The sequence below is a fragment of the Meleagris gallopavo genome, chromosome 2 (genome assembly GCF_000146605.3).
Source record: "Meleagris gallopavo isolate NT-WF06-2002-E0010 breed Aviagen turkey brand Nicholas breeding stock chromosome 2, Turkey_5.1, whole genome shotgun sequence".
Taxonomy (NCBI): domain Eukaryota; kingdom Metazoa; phylum Chordata; class Aves; order Galliformes; family Phasianidae; genus Meleagris; species Meleagris gallopavo.
Genome location: NC_015012.2, coordinates 33,654,663 through 33,675,303, shown reverse-complemented (window position 1 = coordinate 33,675,303; position 20,641 = coordinate 33,654,663). Strand labels below are relative to the sequence as shown.

Here is a 20,641-nt window from a genome sequence, read left to right as displayed (position 1 = left end):
TTAATAATTTCTTTAAAATGTGTAAAAGTAAGTTGTCTATTTTCATTTTCATATCATGCAAATAGAGAATACTTCCATTGAAACAACTGAAGATGTATTATAACAAAATTCTGCCATGGAACAGAAATTAATCCCTCTTAATACTTACCTTTCTGCTTTTAGACACAAAAAATAGTTGATAAGAAAATAATTTGTGATTTTCTGAAAGATTACGAACACTGCTGTTACTATGTAATACATATGCATTGTCTGAACAAACTTCTGTTCCTATAATTCTTTTAACTTTAACAGTACATTTGACTCCAATTGTTTCTACACCAGTTCAGAAAAGCCACGAATAAGAGAGACAACATTATTTCATCCATAATTTAAAAGCAGATTAATTTAAATTTTTTTTTAATATTGCTTACAAATTAAATTATTACATCCTGCACCCTGAGATTAATTATGTATTTCATTTTATCTTTTCAGGTATTATTGGATGTGGGTATTTTCATTCATGTAGAAACTTTAGTTCTGAAGTATCTGATATGGTGCAAAAATTGGTCCCAACAGGTAGAATATTGTGGCAGTGGACAAAGGTATGAATTACATAGAAAGTTTTATTAACATCAGTATGCCTATCTAAGTCTACAGGACGGTGCTCCTGCCCATAATAAGGGGGTTGGAGCTAAATGATCTTTAAGGTCCCTTCCACATCAAATCAGTCTATGATTTTATTTATCTCATCTGAGCTCATACCCCTTAAGAATAACTGTTGGAGAAAGGAAAGGAATCTGGAAAATATCAGATTTAAGTATATGTGACAAATGAATGATTGTATCATTTCATTCATTCTTATAGTTTTATTCATGTTATCCAAAGCTTTAATCACTATAACTTGAGAACAGAGTGTGAAATTCTTTATTATTTATCATTTTTAATTTCTAAAGCCCAAAGCAACATATGAGATAATCGCGCTATACTCTTATAAGAGTGCTAGATCCTGCTTCCAAAGAGATCAGATATTTTTAGATGGCTTCTTAGAAACAGTTTGCCCAGAGTAGTACATGAGAAAATCAGTGTTTTTGTTATTTTAGTAAGTACATAATTATTTATAAATGTATAATTTATTCTATTTCATTCTAAATATTACTGATTTTGAATATTTTTCAAAATATACTTTTCTTTAGACAAAGATGCTGCCTACACCATCTAAATTCCACTATATCTTCAATCTTCGAGACCTTTCTAGAATTTGGCAAGGAATGTTAACTATAAAGGCAGAAGAATGCACGAACACAACTATCCTTCTAGCACTTTTTAAACATGAATGCACTAGAGTAATTGCTGACAGGTATCATAACTGTATCATCTTATATTTAGTAGGTTTCATTTTCATTTTCCTTTCACTTCATTTTATGCTCATACCCCTACAGTTATTTAACAAGATAAAGGTAATTAGGCAAATATGAAAAATGTTGTCTTATTTTGCACAGTCTCTGTTGTATGGTGTAATCCCAACAGATGTCTTGTTCTCTGCTAATAGATTATCATCCAGTCTCTCTGTTGGAAAAAAAAAAAGAAGAGGATTGTACAGTATCTAACTTGACACTGTGGCCCACAGACAATAATATTAAATTGCTTTGATCTCTTCATTGGGAAAAGTAATCATCATAAGCCTATGATTGAAAAATAGTCATTCTCATCAAAAACTCCTTTAAATGATTCATGAAACAGATAGTTATCAGCACTATGTTTTAAAGATTCAGTAATATTTTTTTCTACAATGTCTCTATTTTCTGTGAAATTTCAGAGGTAAGGTAGCTGCATGTAAAAAGCAATGTATATCCACAACTACTGTTGATTTTATGTAACCCAATTATTTCATTTTCTGATGGCCTGAGGAACAGCCTTCACATTTTTTTATAAAATGCATGCTTTCTAATTAAAATATTGAAGTTAAACATTTACTCTTCGAAATACCTATCAACTATTTTATTACATTGAATTTACTTTATAAAATGAAAGCAAGACACAAAAGAGCATGCGATGCTGACTTTGCTTTAAATTAAACCCGAAGACCATGAAATGGCAAGTACTTAACAATTACCTCCCATGACTTTTTTCAGTGAATTTTTTCAGTGTTAAGTACAGTTGTAGAAGTCTAAAATTGAGTTTATTTTAAAATGTCAAGTATGTGCAGTCTGATGCAAATGATTCAGTGCTGTAGCAGGCAAATAACGTAATGATGGCACAGTGAGCCTTAATAACTGTTACTCCAGTAACCTTTCAAGGAAAGAGCAATGATATAAACCAATTGTCTTAAGCAAAAGAGACAGAGCTTCTTATAAGAGAGACGAGGTAAAATCATTATAATTATACTTTGGTATATGGACTTCAACATGTACTCAATTTGAAGCAGAAATAAAACAAGGAAGATAAGTAAAGCTTTGAAATCACACATACTTGAAACTGGTATAAGAAAGAACTGTCCTTACTTTTCTAGGTAAAATGCTAGGAACAGTTTCAGGCAGAACACAGACCGCAGTCAACCAGTTTTAATTACCATCTTTTCCCTTATCCTCTAGAATCCCACTTCTTCTTTCATGGAAACTCTGAATCATTTTCTAGATGCTTTCTTATTTTTGGAAGGAGGATGCATCCACAAACTGAAGTTATTGCTTTTATGATGAGCTCAAATATCCCAGAGGATCTCTAATTTGGAAACCCTGCGTACTTTCTCTCCTTATATACAAATACTGAGTTCAGAAAATGCATACGAGAAATCTAAAAGGAAATCTTATCCATCATTTATCAAGAATATAAAAATGAAATCAAGAGTTTTCAGCTGACTTTCACTATTCTTTGTTTCATTGCCGTTTCATTGACGGTACAGTAATAACATAAATTGTGCTATTCCACTGCTGGTCAAAAGAATGTAAGAAAATCTTAGCCATGGTAATTTTGGAACAATTCAAACTTTTCATCTGAGAAATTAAGTGGTTAGTCTTTACGTAGTTCTTGGTAAAATGCAGAGATTTGTTTTCCTCTGTTCTAATGATTGACTGTTGTACCTGTGGAACATGAACATATTTAATTTCTGTGAATATTGCCTTATCATTTTGGTAGCTATTGCCTACTACGTATTTTCCAGTGAAATGTTACAAAGTTTTGGTGTGTTTGTTTGTTTGTTTGTTTTTTAGTATTATCTGCTTTTCTCCTTGAGTTTTTTTTTTTTTAATTAGGCTTTTCTATTACTTTTAGATTTATTACTCCTGAGGATATAGCCTGGTTTGATAAAACTATTACAAAAGCAATAGAAGAATATGTGGGTACGGGTGTATCAGTTCCTCAAGCAGAGCCATATTTTGTTGATTTTCTGCGGGATGTACCTGAACCAACTGGTGATGAACCAGAAGACTTTGTGTTTGAAGCACCAAAAATTTATGAGGAGGTATTTCATTTTATACCAAAATATTCAGCACTGCAGTTTTCCTTTTAAGTATGTTATGTTGCCAAGTTCGCATCATACAGAAAGTTTTGTTGAATATCTGCAGCACATTTGTCTATACCTACCATATAAAGGTAGTTTATTCATTCCTACACTCATTGCTCCTTTTTTTTTTTGCGTGTGAAGAATTCTACTTACACACAGGCACATGCACTGAAGTGATTTAAAAGGATAATTTCATTATGTGTGACTAAAACATGAACTCACGTTAGTGCATGAAAATGCCAGCAGGGTTTTAAATTCTGAAGGGATGTGCTAATGTTGTTTGCAAATGTTATTTGCTAATGTGGATTGCTAATGTTGTTACTAATTTTTTTAAAAAACTTATTTTTAATCTTTCAGATTCCAAGCTTTGAGTTTCTTTGTGAAAAATTGCAAATGTATCAAAGACAATACAATGATTACATTAGAGGATCATTTCTTGACTTGGTGTTTTTTAAGGATGCAATGACGCATATTATTAAGGTTTGGGATTTTTTACTTTTTAACTAGCTTAACTATATATATATACAGTGTTTTTTAATCTTTAAGGATTCAGAAGGCACTTCAAGGGGATATGTACCTGACGTGATGAAAACAATGTGAGGTAGAGTCTGATTGGATGAGAAACAAGAGGCGTAAATATGAGCTGCAGTAGAAAGTTGTAGGGTAGAGGAAGGTCTCAGATGGTAAAAATAATTGAACCCCTATTCAGAAAGCAAGGCATAAGGGAAGAATTGATTTGAAGTCAAAATTGAAGTTAGCTTTAAAAAAAAAAAAATAGCTTAGCATGTACTTTGTTGGAAGTCTCTGGTTTAAGAAGTTGTGTTGCTTCAGAAATGTGTGAACTTGGTGTTATGTTTGCCAAAGTAAATGTGGAAGCAACTTTGAAACCAAAACAGGAGAAGTTTTATTCTTCTCTAGTTAATCTCCAGAGAATTAAATAACTTCTTTATCTTTGAATTTGAGTAGGAGAAAAACATTTCATTTTTAGATTCTTTCAATGTAGTGTTAGGTAAATGTCAGAAAATGTTATAAGTTTCTGAATCTCAATTTCCATTGGCAAGTTTTAACCAGAATATCAGGGATATGCATGTGTGCAGTAGAGAGGCACTGTCATGATTATAGTGGCAATAGGTTTTTGTTACACTCATAATGATATTAAAATAGAAGTCTAAATGTGGATACACTCAGAGGGAACTGTATACAAAACTAAAAATTCTTTTAAGGAACAGATCAATAGAATTCAAAAGCTCGATGTAATCCATGAAGCAAACTATAGTATTCAAGAGTGATAGTTCCCTGCTGTATAACAAATCCAAGAAAGATGTGATGTATACAGTTCTCAGAAGAAGAAAGAAAGTTGCAAAAAAAATCCAAACAAACAAACAAACAAAAAACACAATAGAACAGTAAGTTTTGCATCTTAGAAAATTGTTACAGAAATAACTTAAGAAAAAGATAGAAAGTAGATAAAATAAATGGTCATGAACAAATTATTTTCTTCAGCAAAAACATCAAAGTATTTTAAACTCTTAAAATTAATGTAGTTTTCATTCCTCTAGACAGTTTTTTTTAATTTGTATTTTTAAGTACAGTACATTCAACATAGCTTATATAGTCTACATTTATGTATTTAAATCCTGTGTGTACCTCTAATTATAGCCATCCTATAGAATTATGTGAGAACTCTTTCATTTCAGGTCCACAAAATTCCTAAAGAATATAAAATTGTTCTTCTGAGAGGAAAAATTTTCTTCAAAACTCACAGTCCTCTTAATAATCTTTACATTGTATTCTACTAAATGAATTGTATTGTATAACAGATTTTTAGTTATTTGAATTCATGTTTTGTTTTTTTTCTGTGCACTTCTTTTTTCCTATATAGATTTCCCGGATAATTCGAACTGCATATGGAAATGCTTTACTTGTTGGAGTTGGCGGTTCTGGAAAACAAAGTCTTTCAAGGTTGGCTTCCTATATTGCTGGCTATAAAATATTTCAGATTACTTTAACCAGGTAAGAAATGCAAGAAATATATAGATGCAATTTATTCTATTTGTTCTCTTTGCATAGTCATAACTGTATGTTTTTAACAGCTTATCTTTTTCATTTTGTGACCAACCAAAAATGAAAATTAAAAAATATACATGTACATATATGGTTTATATGCAATATTGAACAAAGTTTTGAGTTCAAAAAGCTGTACCATGTGTTACCTATTCCTGAGCCAAAATATGCATATTTAGATACAAAAGGTGTTTGCACTATCATTTGTAAAACACTGTAATCTGGAAATAGCAGTGTTCTTTGTTTCCATCTAACAGATCATGTTTCTTATTCTTTATAGATCATATAACATAAGCAATCTGTCAGACGATTTAAAATTGTTGTATAGAACAGCTGGAGCAGAGGGACAAGGCATCACTTTTATTTTCACTGATAATGAAATAAAAGAGGAGGCATTTTTGGAATACATTAATAATCTTCTGTCTTCAGGAGAGGTAAGGAGATTCACTGTGACAATGTAGGTTGCTCCAAAAGTAGTGCCTGCATTTATTTCCATGGAAACTACAACAGATACAAAGAGCATAATGATTTTGATAGAGCAAATTCTTAGCTACAAAACACTGTTTCTCAACATAGTCACCACCATTAATTGTACATTTTTGCTAGCAGAGGTGACCCCCTGTTGCTGTCACCACAGGTGAAACGCACCACTCATAGCTTCACTGTGCCCATGTCCACTGTTTGGTCTCCATAAATGTTCAGCAAGTGTCAGTGAATGCCAGTGGGTGCAATTTTTTCTGCACAGAGGAATTCACTAACACATCATTGCTTCAAAAGCCCTTCCATGTCAGATGCCATTCTGTCAGCCTGCCCCTCTGATGCCATCTGTCACACAGCAACAACGTGTAATGGAATATTGTTGAGTAGGTTCAAGCTCTACTGCTGTACCACCAGCACCTGCCACTGATATCATGAACCAACTCTCTCTCTATATATATCTATATATATATCTAGAGAGAGAGAGAGAGAGAGAGAGAGAGTGTATGTGTGTGTGTGTGTATATATACACCTTTTCATGCAGCTTTTGTAAATAGTAATCATCATTACTATTACTTTTCTTTCCATTTTTTGTCTTGGGTTTTGTTTTAATCTATGAATTCTTCCTTTTTTCACCCCAAATCTCTTCCCCATCCCACGGGGAAGGCAGGAAGTGAGCAAACAGCTGTTTGTTGCTGAGCTGTCTGCTGGATTAAACTGTAGTACTTTTTGAGTTAGAATTTCTCATTGTTAATGGAGTTGAATGAAATCTAATTAACAGACAGATTTGGTTTTTAGTACATCTAAACTGCGAATGTGCACAGAGAAGACGAGAGAAAAACTAAATCAGTGCTATTTCTTTTATTATCACTTTTAATTTTATATGAAGATTTCTAATTTATTTGCTCGCGATGAGTTGGATGAAATCACCCAAGGATTAGTACCACTGATGAAAAAAGAGATGCCTCGGTGTCCTCCTACCTTTGATAACCTGTATGAGTATTTTTTAACTCGGGCAAAGAAGAACTTGCACGTTGTCCTCTGCTTTTCTCCTGTAAGTATTTTCTTTACATCTGTCTTCTTTATTTCCATTAGCAAAATATCCTGGAAGTTATGACAGGATTATTCAAGGTTTATATTTTTAGGGAGATTTAAAGACACATGATAAGATTTGTGAAGTCTGGATTATAATTGCTGATACATTAGAAATAATAGTGCAGTTGTCAGAACTTAAAAGTAAATACGTGAAAATTCAGTCATTTTTTACATGTTAAATTGATTTTCATTTTTCCCTCCTGACATATTCTTTTCTATTACAGATCAGAGTATGCAACTTTATGAAATTTTTACTTGTTACTCATTTTCATGGAAATGAAAATATGTTAATTGAAATTTTGAAATATTAAGACATATTCATATTTGTAATCATCTTTTTCAAATTTTGTATAATACTGAATGTTGCAAATGTGACAAAATATCTAAAAGAAATAACGATGTGCAAAATTAGTATGAAAAAATATAGTCTATTTAGTTGTTCATATGCATCAAGCATTTTGATTAACCTAATTTAGATATTGTATCATAAACTGACAATGTTATTCTCCGTAGGTTGGTGAGAAGTTCCGTGCACGTTCTTTGAAATTTCCTGGTCTCATCTCAGGGTGCACCATGGACTGGTTCAGTCGATGGCCTAAAGAGGCTCTTGTAGCTGTAGCCAGTTATTTTCTTTCAGAATTTAATATGGTCTGCTCTGCATCAGTTAAAACACAAATAGTAGAAACCATGGCTCTCTTTCATGATATAGTTTCAGAAAGCTGTGAGAATTATTTCCAAAGGTAATGTTTTAAACAAATGTGAAAATCAATCTCAAATGTATTGCTATTTATATTGTTTTGTAACTCATTGTATTGTAAGATTCAGTAACTGTATTTTAAGGCCAATGTTAAAATGATTCTTCTCAATCAATATATGAAAAGGCCATGAAAAGTACTATTATGTTGGAAATTCATTATCTTCATTCCTACTATTAATCAGTCTTTAATGTTATTTATGTGGATAAAAACAATATAATTGGAAATAGGACTTTATATTATGAAGAAACTTGACTGAATTGAATGCTTGTTTTATGTAACATTCCATTTCATTGCAAGTAATCAAATTGCTGTATATATCAAAAATATATATGTGAAATTCATGCTGCCAACGTACCTTATTTTAGGTATCGAAGAAGAGCTCACGTAACACCTAAATCTTATCTCTCTTTCATCAATGGCTACAAAGATGTTTATGCCGAAAAGTTAGCAAGTATTAATGAACAAGCTGAACGTATGCAAATTGGTAAGATAAATGAAGGTATATTTCCATGTTTTGTCTCAAATGATCTGTCTTTTTAATATTATGCAACTTAATCAATGATTACTTAGAATCATTTCTGTTAATCACAGTCCTGAACTAGTAGCTGGTGAGAACCACTTCTGAGCCCTTCACGTATCACAGACCAAAATAACTCCTTTAAAAGAATGCCTTAAAGAAGTTGTCGATTTAATCATCCATCACAACATTATATTAAACTTTAGTACTTCCACTTTACTATTTTTAATAGAAAATAGGACATGAAATGGCCTGAGAGAGCACCTTATTTCCTCTAGTAGAGAGGCTGTTATTAATTTATTTCTGGACTTAATGGAATCATTTATCTTGGAAGGGACCCTCAAAGATCATCTAGTCCAGATCTCAACTTGTCTATGAAATCCTTTCTCTACAATCTGATTGCTTCGTGGTTGATTTATTTAAGATTTCTGCTGTGCAATGAGCAGCTGTTATGTGTGGTCATTTTCTAAATACGGATCTGAAATACAGGGAAGTGTGACTTACATGTTCTTCTAATTTTTAATATCTGTTTGAAGTGATCTAATTTTCCACTTATAATAGTACTTACTGGGTTCATAGTACAGTTTCGGTTTTCTGTTTGCATTTAGACATATTTTTGTAATTCTACAATGCAAACAGTTTAGACAACTTGATAGAAAAAAGGTACTCTATTTTAATTTAGCAGAACAGAGAAAGCATATACATAGTAAGATATTTCTAACAAACAAATATAGCTTTTGATGAGAATGAAGAATAGAGTAAGCATGTGTGGGTATTTTATTCACAAACTGCTGAATCAGAATGGTCCATAAACAAGTAAGTGATCCACTACATTTTGACATGATTCAGATTTCCCTGCAAAGATCAGTTTTAGAAATCATTGGACGCATTATGATGAATCCTGCTAATGGGATTTAAATCTGGGAGCCCGGATGATTTGTATTTGTTTTTTTTTTGTTTGTTGTTAATTTGTGTGTATATGTACACATATGTAAAAATTCCTTATGTAGTCTTCAAAACAAAAGGATCTTGTTCAGCTGACCACCTTTGTCTTCTGTGCAGCATCTCATATTATTGATGCCCAGAAAATCATATCTATCAGTATCTATCACTCATACCAGTTAGAAAAAAATCTGAATATTTTCATTTGCATATAAAAGGCTTATTACAAAATCACAAAAACACTTTGTCATCCATGACTCCAAACATGTTCCAGTTTATGGCATCCTACAGAATGATCTCAAAAACTTTATCACTATCTCTTTATCTACTTTACCTACTATCTCACATGTCCATATCCTTAGTCTCACATTGCTTAATATTAAAAAATTTAGAAGACATCTTTTTTCTGTATGTTATATGTGTTTAGGACAATTAAAAATACTTGTAAAGCAGCAAAATTGTGACAAAATTATATGATCAGTACTGCTTTCCAGAAAATGCCCTGGTTTGATCACAGCGAATGTGTACTGTCAATACAAGTAACACATTTTGAAAGATATAAGAAATCTCTTCTGCTTCATCACTTTGGGTGGACAGCCTTTAACACAGATAAGGAAAAACAGAGATAGCTGATCATGGAATACATGAAACTTCTTCCTGGAAGTTAGAAGGCGATTATGGATCTGAATACTTATGTCATTTTCCAATAAAATGTTAGAAATGCATCTAACTGCATCATGTGTTGTTTTGGTTTTTTTTTGACACAATATATTCTTAATATACCACTTTTAAATATTGTATACAGCTGTAATAAAGCAAACATAAAATTTTTGATTTTTTTGAAGACTTAACGATATTTGCAATCATTTTGTACATTTTGAAATTGTTTGTATCCATGAAAAATGAATATAAAGCACAATCATGCTAGTATGATCACTTACATCCACTTTCTATCCCTTACACACAAATCTAAAGGAGAGCAAAAAGGCATTTGGATCCAGAGCTGGACTGCATTTTGTAATTAGAAAAACTAATAGCTCTCATTTTTCTTATTTTTGTCTTTTACTTAATAGGTCTGTCTAAGCTGATGGAAGCCAGTGAATCTGTTGCTAAGCTCTCTAAGGAACTGGCTGTTAAGGAAAAGGAACTTGCTGTGGCATCTGTAAAGGCAGATGAAGTAAGTACTCCAGTGTTAAATAGCAAAAGGCAGTGGATAACATCACGTTGTACACTGGAGTAAAAGCACGTGTCTAAAAAGATTTCACGACTGTATCCACATCATGTTGATAAAGCACATACTTCTGAATGCGAGGCACTTTAAGACTGCAGCGAAGGTTGGGATTATGCTGTCTGGGTGGAAGATCATGAACATATTCCAATATTGAGTGCCTTTCTTGTTTTCCTCCCATTTCTTTCCACTCCTATAAGCATCAGATATCATTTTCTTTGTTTGTTTCATGAGCTTTTGTGTGTGTGTGTTTGAAGTTTATTGACTTATAAAGTTGTTATTAAATTGTAATTAAATGATAGAATTGTTATAAGAGCACTTATTTGTGGATAAGAAGTTAACAGATGGTAAGAGCACTTTAGTATTTCAGAATTGATTTTAAAAATTCATCCACTTTTAGTTTAGTTTCATATTTTATTTTCATATTAGCAAAAATATTTATGCGTTCATGAGATTGGTGGTCTAATGTAAACTGACTATTACTATAGGCATTCTGTTTTCTGAAAGATTCCATCATACTCTGACAGTGAATGTGTAGTATGCATTTGGGAGCAAACCTTTGGCCAGCAATGGCTAAAGGACTCCTTGTATTCTTCAGGACCTTTACTCATGTAAGAGAAAATAATGACAGAATTGAATGAATTGACACAGCTTAGATTTCAGGAGTATGATAGATATGCTGGTAGGGCTCACTTTTTTAACATTTGTTTTTGATCTGCATTTTGAAAGAACTGTCTTAGAATAATTGTTCACATACCCTCTGGATTGTCAGCTGTTTCAACAGGATACTGCTTAGGAGACTGAAGAAGATTTGCAGACCAACAATAAAAGAACAGATAAATGTGATATTATTTATATTATCTAACTTTCTTTCCACTTAATACTGAGCCCTCTAGGATTCAGAATTGGATAGACAAAACAAAACAAAACAAAAGTCATTTGTTTTTATCTATCATTTCTTGTTATAGGTATTTAAGAGAACACACTTTGTTTTTGTAAATGCACTCAGAGTGCAGGTCTTGACCCTACAGCTGATCCTGATAAAAACCTATTCTGACATCAACTGTGTGTTGTGCATAAAATAGAACTAAATTCATGTGCACTGAGGAAACAAATGCACAAGTGGATAACTGAATTACACATGTTCACAATTAGTGAGAGGAGGCTCACTATTCATAAGCTGGTTTGCCATCCTCTACTAGTTCAATTAGCTGTATTATTTTTATCTTTACCGACAGAATTATGGTGAAAAAATGCAAGAACTGTTTGCATTGAAAAAGTAGTTTCAAAGAAGATGAAAATCCATCATAGGATAAAACACCATAGCTTTAAAAGACACTGAAGAGCCTTCTATCTATTATTAAAGTAATTAGACTATCCAACTCCTGCTGGGAAACTTCTCCAGTATTTCTCTGTGGGGATTCTGTAAATGATAGATTTGATTCCCTATATAGGTAGGGTCAGCTTCATATATCTATCTGTAACAGGCCCTTATCTGTTTTCTCTCGTGTCAGATTGCTTAATTACTTGTTCCACCACTTTGATGTCAACTTTTTATGTGTTTACTATCAATCCCAGGTACTAGCAGAAGTCAAAGTAAGTGCTGAAGCTGCATCTAAAGTAAAAAACGAAGTCCAAGCTGTGAAGGATAAAGCACAAAAAATTGTGGATGAAATTGATTTAGAAAAAATGAAAGCAGAAAGTAAACTGGAGGCAGCAAAACCAGCCTTAGAAGAAGCAGAAGCTGCACTGAATGTGAATAATTTTCTTACATTTTTATTAGTTTAAACATCTTTAGACATCTTTAGTCAACTTCTTAACTTTTTTTTTTTTTTCTCTTTTAAGTAGTTCGTTTGTTGGTTTTGACTGCTGACACTAACTTATCACTATTATCATGGTGGTCATATCTCTGATAAGTATTTATGGAACTCACAATATGCTTCTAAAAACACTGAGAATATTTTGTAGTATTTGCTATTATTTGGTCATTAGGAAGATGCAGACATAAATCTTTCCAAAAGTTACAGTTTCGTTTTGTTTTTTTTCATACCTTGTTCCTCTTTAAGAGGAGTGAAAGGCTGTTATAGTTCACCAAAAAACCATCATGTCTAAGGGACTTGGGAGTCTTGCACTGTCCTGTGAATTCTGTGTTGAGTCTGTAACTACATTTTCCAGATAGATAGTGACATGCTTATATTTTTCAGACATAAATTACCTTGTTAGTTTTGAAGTTTGGAGTCATTTAAAATTATCATATAAATCATTATTAAGCTAAGCGTAGTGTCAGTGATGCTACTAGGAAATGAAGTTTAAAAAATCTCATACCTATAATAAATTAGAAAGCAACAAAACGTCAAATTTATCTCAGAATAAATTGTGTCACTTAATCCTTAAAAATCCAAAATACTGTCATTCCAAGTAAACTGTTTTTAATTAAATCCTCTGCAATTTTACAGTATACTTTTTTCAGTCACTTCGATTATCAAATTAAGCTAATGCTGCTATTCTATCTATTTAAATTTAAGATTTGAGTGCTGTCTTTAGAATTGAGAAAATGTTTCTGTCTGATATTTATTATTAATGTCATGAAACTATGAAGTTTAATAAAGTAAACCCAATGAGTTATTTTTTGTGTGTGTGTTCTCTATACAGATTGCCTCAGAGTAAAGTATGTCAAACAAACATTAAGATTAAGATATTGAATAGGAAAATAGAATGATGGTAACGAGACAGCAGTGTGTTAATTTTTTTTTTTTTTTAAATAGACAATCAAACCAGTGGATATCGCTACTGTTAGAAAGCTGGCAAAACCTCCTCATCTAATTATGAGGATCATGGACTGTTGTCTGATACTATTCCAAAAGCAATTAGATCCAGTTACCATGGATCCAGAAAAGCCTTGCTGCAAACCATCATGGGGAGAATCATTAAAAGTAAGTCGAGTTTTTTAAAAATGTTAGAAAAAGTTAGAAATAGCAACTTGAATAACAGAGAATTTATAATGCTGTTTGCTCAAAGTAGTTTGTGAAAATGTAAACATGGTTTTGAGATTCATATAGTAGCCTTTGTATAAAGCTACTACAGGTTATAGGTGAATTACTCAGGGAATTTTGCTGGTTCAGTTCCATGTGACATACCTGAAAAAGAATTCTCGATGGAAGGAAATAAATCTGCCAATGTTCACTTAAAATATGATTGTCTCCTGTTCTATGTATGTTGCTATACATAAAGTATGAGAATTGTTAAACATCGCTCATTCTCTTTGCTGGTTTACACTTAGACAGTTTTTTTGCTTTTTTTTTTTGCTTTTTTTTTTTTTTTTTTTTCTCGTTAGGCTACAAGATTGTTTGAAAAACTATATAATTAAGAGATAATACGTTTTCTCCTATGCTGTATTTCAGTATTCCTGGCCCAAGTCCTTAGGAAAATCTTTGGAATTCTCTCAGAATGCTCTTTTTTTCCATGTCTTCTGCAATTCTTTAAATTTTATATTTTTTTAAACATACTCACTAGTGAACAGTCTTTTAGACATAGAGTATGTAGTAAAGAGTTGACAAATATCCCGTGTTGCTTTTTTTTTTTTTACTATAGCTTATGAGCGGCCCGTTCTTGCAGAGTTTACAGCAATTTCCTAAGGATACAATCAATGAAGAGACAGTGGAATTACTCCAGCCTTACTTTAACATGGAGGACTATACAATGGAGAGTGGTAAAAAAGTGTGTGGCAATGTGGCAGGTCTCCTCTCTTGGACACAAGCCATGGCAGTGTTTTATGGTGTTAACAGAGATGTCTTACCTCTTAAGGTAATTCACCACCTCATTATTTTGCTTTCTGTGTAAATTAACTTCATTTACTTTAATGGTAGTAGGATTTAATATACATATATACGTACATATCTATGTACGTATGTATAAATAGATTCAGACTTAATTACCTGTAGAATGTAGTGGCTAAGGATAATAAATACAGAAAGAAACAGCTGATAGCTTGCCTAAATGTTGCCATTTTAAAGAGATTTGGGACTTATGTCATCAGTAAAGGAGTTAAGTTGCAGTAGTTAGAACCAAACAGTAAAATATTTTAGGAGTCATTTTTACTTTAGTATGTATTTTCTTTCTCATGTTCATAAACATTTGAACAGAAACTTTTTATCAGATGTAAGGACCTTGAGTTAAACACGAGAGTAGTATCTAAATTATATATATGACACAGGAAATAGTATTTGTATAAATATTAATATAAAATTATTTCAGTATATTATTGACTGCTGATTTCCAGTTGAGCAGGCTGAAAATAATTCATCAAAGTACATTCAAATTTCATACTATTGTTTTAATATTCCTTCTCTTTGCAGGCTAACTTGGCAAAACAGGAAGGCCGTCTGAAAGTAGCTAATGCAGAATTAGCAAATGCTCAAGAGCAATTGGATGAAAAGCAAGCTGAACTGGATAAAGTACAGGCAAAGTTTGATGCAGCAATGAAGGAGAAAATGGTGAGATACAAGTATTTCCATTATGAAATTGCTTACTTGAAAACTTACACAAGAAGAAATTGACACAGACATCCATTTAGGGCCTACTATCTTGAATTACATGGATGAGGTTCATGTATTAAAAAAAAAAAAAAGATTTAAATTCATGCTCTCTTGTATTTCCTTCTTCCTGTAAATAGGAACATACTAGACAACTGTTGCACATGCAGCTCTCCAGAATGACTTCTAAATATTTGACTTAACCATAATAAGAGTATGAGTGTGTGTGTGTGTATATATACACAATAACTACTTAAGATTATTCCATTTTATTATTAAATGAAACAGTATTCTTTCATTTTTAGGACTTAATGAATGATGCAGAAACATGCAGAAGAAAGATGCAAGCAGCCTCTGCACTTATACAAGGACTGAGTGGAGAGAAAACTAGGTGGACTGAGAAAAGAAAAGAATTTAAATCTCAGATTAACAGGTATCAATTTATCAGAAAAAAACAGCAACGAATTACCTGTAAAAAATGTAGAGTTAGCAAACAATTTAAGAACTTCATTAGTTATGCTTCATTTTCCTCCTAAAAAAATCTTAATATGATTACACAATCAAGTGAACTGTCCTGAAATTTGCATTTTCCTCTTATGATTAATTTTCAGTAACTGAGTACTTGTATTTTTAAACTTAGAATAATGCCTCATGTTTTTGAATGCATTTCAGAAGAGGTTATGTGCTTGTATTACAGCTGCCTCTGCCCTGATACTGTTCCCTGTGCCACTATTACTGGGAAAGGCAGAAAGTAGGGATAATCTAAGGTTGACTCTGAGAAGGAATAAGGAAGAAAAATAAATTTCCCTATTTGATATTAAGTTATGGCATATTTGAATGAAAGAGGGAGTTACAGAAACCAAACGTTAGCCCTTCTCCTATATTCCATGCGTTGAAAAACATGTAGCATACTAGGCCTTGTTTTAAGGAACTAGAAAACTTGGAGTCCATACCATGTACCACTCCAAATGACAAAATGTTGAGCGACCTATGAGCCAAAGTTACTAGCTGTCTAGAAGACAGGAAACCTGTCAGATTGGCTGCTAAAGGTAAACAGATTGAAAGTTTGGATTAATTTTCTGTGAAACGCTTCTGTTTCTGTGATTTTGTGTGAATGAGAAAATCGGACATTTTTTATGAGGATCTGTTCGAACCAAGAGAATTAAGTATTATTTTTTATAAATAATATATTGCAGGCATATTTTTAAGACATAAATTAATTTCTTGCTTCATTTATGAAAAAAAGGAATTGTTCTGGCCTCTTTTTCTTTGCAGGGGTAAATATAACGTTTTGGCACAATTCTGCTCTTAAGTTTTGTGATGAAGATTTTATCAGAACACAAATAAACCATCTGTTGTTCTCAAAGACCACTAATTCTTTACTTAAATAAGCATGTGGAACAGAAATCTTCTTATTAGTATGTTTCAAAAGCTGTTTATGTGTTTATATTATAAAGAAAATGAAATTGTGCATCACTTTTTTTTTTTTTTTTTTTCCTAGACTTGTGGGAGATGTACTGCTTTGCACAGGTTTCCTTTCATACTGTGGACCTTTTAATCAAAATTTCAGGAATCTTTTACTTAAAGATTTATGGGAAACAGAGATGAGAGCCCATAAAATCCCTTTTTCTGAAAGCTTGAACTTAATTTCTATGCTGGTAGATCCACCAACTGTAAGTTCTTGGTGATCAGTAGACTTCATTTTAACCTCAATGAGCATGTTCTTTTGGTGCTAGCCATCATTATGCTTAGCTGGAACAGGATAATAATTCCCTGATATTGCCATGCAGTGTAGTTTTGTTGTTTTCCAACAAATTTTTGTGGCAATTTCCACTACAGACCTAAGTAATGAGGAGTGTTTAGATACAAGCAGATAAACAAGTTATATATTACGCAATTAGATAGTTGCCAGTAAGATAGTGCACTTTCAAGTATACTGGTTTGAAAATCTGTCACCAGATTTACAAAATTCATATCTAAACTAAAACAATGTTGCTTGTTGGTAGTTTTTAGTTCTCTTAGTGTTTTCTGGGTCTAGTTAGAAAAATAAATTTTAAATTAAAGTGAATGTTTAACAAAGAATGTATGAAATATTTTCATTGAAATCAAACAGTAAACAATGTCTCTAAGTACTCTTCAGCAAATACTATACCCAAAAAATCTCTTTCTCTAGTTTTCCCTAAATTGATCCCAATGCTTAACTTCGCTGCCAGATTGACTTATCATTTTTCTAGACTTTCAAGACGTATTTTTATCATTGAGAATAACCTTATCTGGAGAACAATAGTTTAAGTGAGATTTTATTCCAAACTAATTTTTATCTTTATTTATTTATTTATTTTTAAATATTCTGTAGATTAGTGAGTGGAATCTTCAAGGACTACCTGGAGATGACCTCTCAATTCAGAATGGTATAATTGTCACTAAGGCAACTAGATATCCCCTTTTGATAGATCCACAAACTCAAGGGAAAACATGGATTAAAAAGAAAGAACAGGATAATGAATTACAGGTGAGCAATGTTATGAAAATGTAATGCTCTTTCTTTAAACATTACTGACTACATCTGGGCTTCCCTGATCTGTGTCCAGTAATGAAGGATCACTTTGCTCAACCCACCAGTTAGACTTTTCCTAATGCAGATCAGAATGCTGTTGGCCTTTGCTGCAAAAGGAGTTTACTTGTTCATACCCATCTTATCCATCAGGACTTCTGGGTCTTTTTACACAAAGCCGTTGCCCTATTTCATAGCCATAGTGAAAATCTTGAAATTAATATGAGAGCTTTCTGAAAACTAAAATCTAGAAAGCAATACAGAAGTAGTGTGTTTTTTAAATTAGTTTTTTCTTTTTTTATGATTTCATATGTTATAAATCCATTTTTGTGCTACTTCAAACATCTGAGTTGGTAATATTCTACAAGTGAATAGGAGTTGCTCAACACTAAAAAGAAAAAATTATTAAATATTTTCTAAGGATATTGAATAGAAAATAAAATGTTAAGCATCTCTGATTTCAAAAATACACGTAGCATTTTAATCTCTGAGTAAGCTGTGCCAATTGTACTTCTGCTTTGATAGTGAAGTTTTGAAGATTCTATTAGATCCAATCTTTCACTTCACATTTTTATGGTACTTTGATTTGTGCACACGAGAAGTATTTCTTTTTGCATAAATTGCTGCAAAGCCAACATTTGTTACTGCCTTTAAAATTCAGGTAACAAAGACAGTTAAGACAGTTAAGAAAGTTAAAACAGTTTTTCTAATGAGATCTATGTTTTTCATGTACATCTTAGAATAAATGCTTTTGTCCTTATATCAGTTTATAATTTACTTTTTAAGGTAACAACATTGAATCACAAATATTTCCGTACACATCTAGAAGATAGTCTTTCACTGGGACGATCACTTGTGATTGAAGATATAGGTGAAGAGTTGGATCCAGTTCTTGATAACATACTAGAAAAGAATTTCATTAAATCTGGAACTTCTTTTAAGGTTAGAGGTGGTATAAGTTAATTTTGTGATGAATTATATTTTTTCTGTGCATTGCAAATCTCTGCTGAATCAGGTAGACTTTGTATTCAGGAGGGTAATGTTGAAGAATCAAACTAAACTAATAAAACAAGACAGAGCCTCGGCTGAGTAATCAACTAATGAATCTAGAATTTAACTACTGCAGTTAATTCTGAAGTTTCCAAGGTAGAACCAGTTAGATTTATCCTATTGAATGCTTACAATACTTTCTATTCATTTTCAAGCAATTTCATTTTATACCATGTAATAGAATTATGTAGGTTTGAAAAGCTGTCTCAGTTCTGAGTGTGGAGTATTGGTGGTAGTGAAAACAGACAACAGAATATTTTATCAGGAAAAGAAATATTTTCTAAAGAAACAAACCCCACATTTGAAGCTTATTAATAGTATTAAATATACTCCCAACTTGAAGAACCATGCAGATTTTTGACCTTTATTTAGATAAATAAATCACTGTCAAATTCTAAAAGCATTCTCCTTCCACATATTCTGAAATAAAATGACTGTATGTACTATATATATGTTATGCTATATATTTTTTTCCAAACTATCTTCTTTAACTGTATGAGATGTTACAGATTGTAGAAAAAATTGCAGATGATAATTGATAAAATTATTCATTTTACCAATATGATTCTGACTTATTTCACAGGTGAAAGTTGGTGATAAGGAAGTTGAAGTAATGAGTTCCTTTAGACTATACATTACTACAAAGCTACCCAATCCTGCTTTCACACCTGAAATTAATGCAAAAACATCAATTATTGATTTTACTGTTACAATGAAAGGACTTGAGAATCAGTTACTGAGAAGAGTAATTCTTACTGAAAAACAGGTAACTTGAAGGTGCACATAAACCATAGTGATGCTTAATTTTTGTTTAACAGTGTTAGTATATAGGAAAAAGAGGTGTTTAAGTGAAAATAAATGAAAAAAATCAAAAATTTGTTGAGATTCAATATAGAAATTTTTAATGAAAAAAAAAAAAAACACAGGTGATTTTCTTCAAATGGTTGTCGGTATGACCTAAAATAAAAGTTACAATAACATATTCCATACAGCAGAAGAAATAAAATGCGCATTCCATGAACTTGAAAAATCAGTACTTAGATTTTGAATAGGGCTCACCTCTACAGTCCATCAAGTGTCATGCCTTTTTCTTTTTTCTTGTTTGTTTGTTTGTTTGTTTTTTAATAATAGGAACTTGAGGCAGAACGAATTAAACTCATGGAAGATGTAACTTTTAATAAAAGAAAGATGAAAGAACTGGAAGACAATCTTCTATACAAACTGAGTGCAACCAGAGGTTCTGTATCAAACTGTAAAATAAGTAGGAATTTTATAAGGCTAATTAAGCTGCTGAACATTAGAACTTTACCATACAGAAACCAATTTGTCCAACCAAAATGTAATGAATAAAACTACAGAGATTTGAAGTATGTGAAACTTGGTATGATAGCGTGCCGATATATATCCGTTCCAGATACTAAGTGTGTTTAAGCACCTAAACAGGTTTTGCAAAATAAACCAATTTCTTCAGATGAGATACTGAATCTGATTATAGCAAAACCTTAAGCCATTGAAAATGCTGAGTTAAATAGGCTAGATAAAATGTTACTGATGCAAAATCTTTTGTATCATATTAGGAGCCTGCACGTGATTATTTTGTTTTATCGTCGGTAGAAAAAAAGTTGGTAACTTCAACTGGATGGAATTCATTCATTTAAATGGAAATGCTTTTGAATGCTATTATGTGACTGTCACTTTTAAGATTCTAAGTCTTTTTGAGTGAACAATCAACAAATTTTAAAAATAGTTAAGTAACATTGCATGAATACTGTATTTTATGTGCCATAGAGAGTTGATATCTCTAGTACATGCTGCGAAGCTCTCTGTACAGATACATTCAAATTGATACAAATTGAATGCATTTTTTTAGTGCCCTGAATTTAAAAATATTTTTTAATATTACCTATCCTGTTTTGTCTGTGTTTTAAAATGTTTTCTGCAATTCA

The 20,641-nt window shown here is 32.0% G+C and overlaps 1 protein-coding gene across 1 annotated transcript in view; it reads left to right on the top strand.

Annotated features, from left to right (window-relative positions):
- The first annotated feature begins 467 nt into the window (after positions 1-467).
- Positions 468-20,641, top strand: part of LOC100548996 (dynein heavy chain 8, axonemal) — a 44,356-nt gene continuing 24,182 nt past the window's right edge. The window contains exons 1-20 of the mRNA XM_010706919.2: positions 468-581; positions 1,173-1,336; positions 3,247-3,436; positions 3,836-3,958; positions 5,361-5,491; positions 5,823-5,976; positions 6,909-7,073; positions 7,628-7,854; positions 8,238-8,356; positions 10,405-10,508; positions 12,138-12,314; positions 13,325-13,492; positions 14,151-14,363; positions 14,915-15,052; positions 15,397-15,524; positions 16,593-16,764; positions 17,448-17,603; positions 18,432-18,587; positions 19,279-19,461; positions 19,827-19,932. Of these exons, the coding sequence (XP_010705221.1) occupies positions 531-581; positions 1,173-1,336; positions 3,247-3,436; positions 3,836-3,958; positions 5,361-5,491; positions 5,823-5,976; positions 6,909-7,073; positions 7,628-7,854; positions 8,238-8,356; positions 10,405-10,508; positions 12,138-12,314; positions 13,325-13,492; positions 14,151-14,363; positions 14,915-15,052; positions 15,397-15,524; positions 16,593-16,764; positions 17,448-17,603; positions 18,432-18,587; positions 19,279-19,461; positions 19,827-19,932 (3,025 nt within the window). The 5' untranslated portion in view covers positions 468-530. The remainder of the gene's footprint in view (positions 582-1,172; positions 1,337-3,246; positions 3,437-3,835; positions 3,959-5,360; positions 5,492-5,822; positions 5,977-6,908; positions 7,074-7,627; positions 7,855-8,237; positions 8,357-10,404; positions 10,509-12,137; positions 12,315-13,324; positions 13,493-14,150; positions 14,364-14,914; positions 15,053-15,396; positions 15,525-16,592; positions 16,765-17,447; positions 17,604-18,431; positions 18,588-19,278; positions 19,462-19,826; positions 19,933-20,641) is intronic.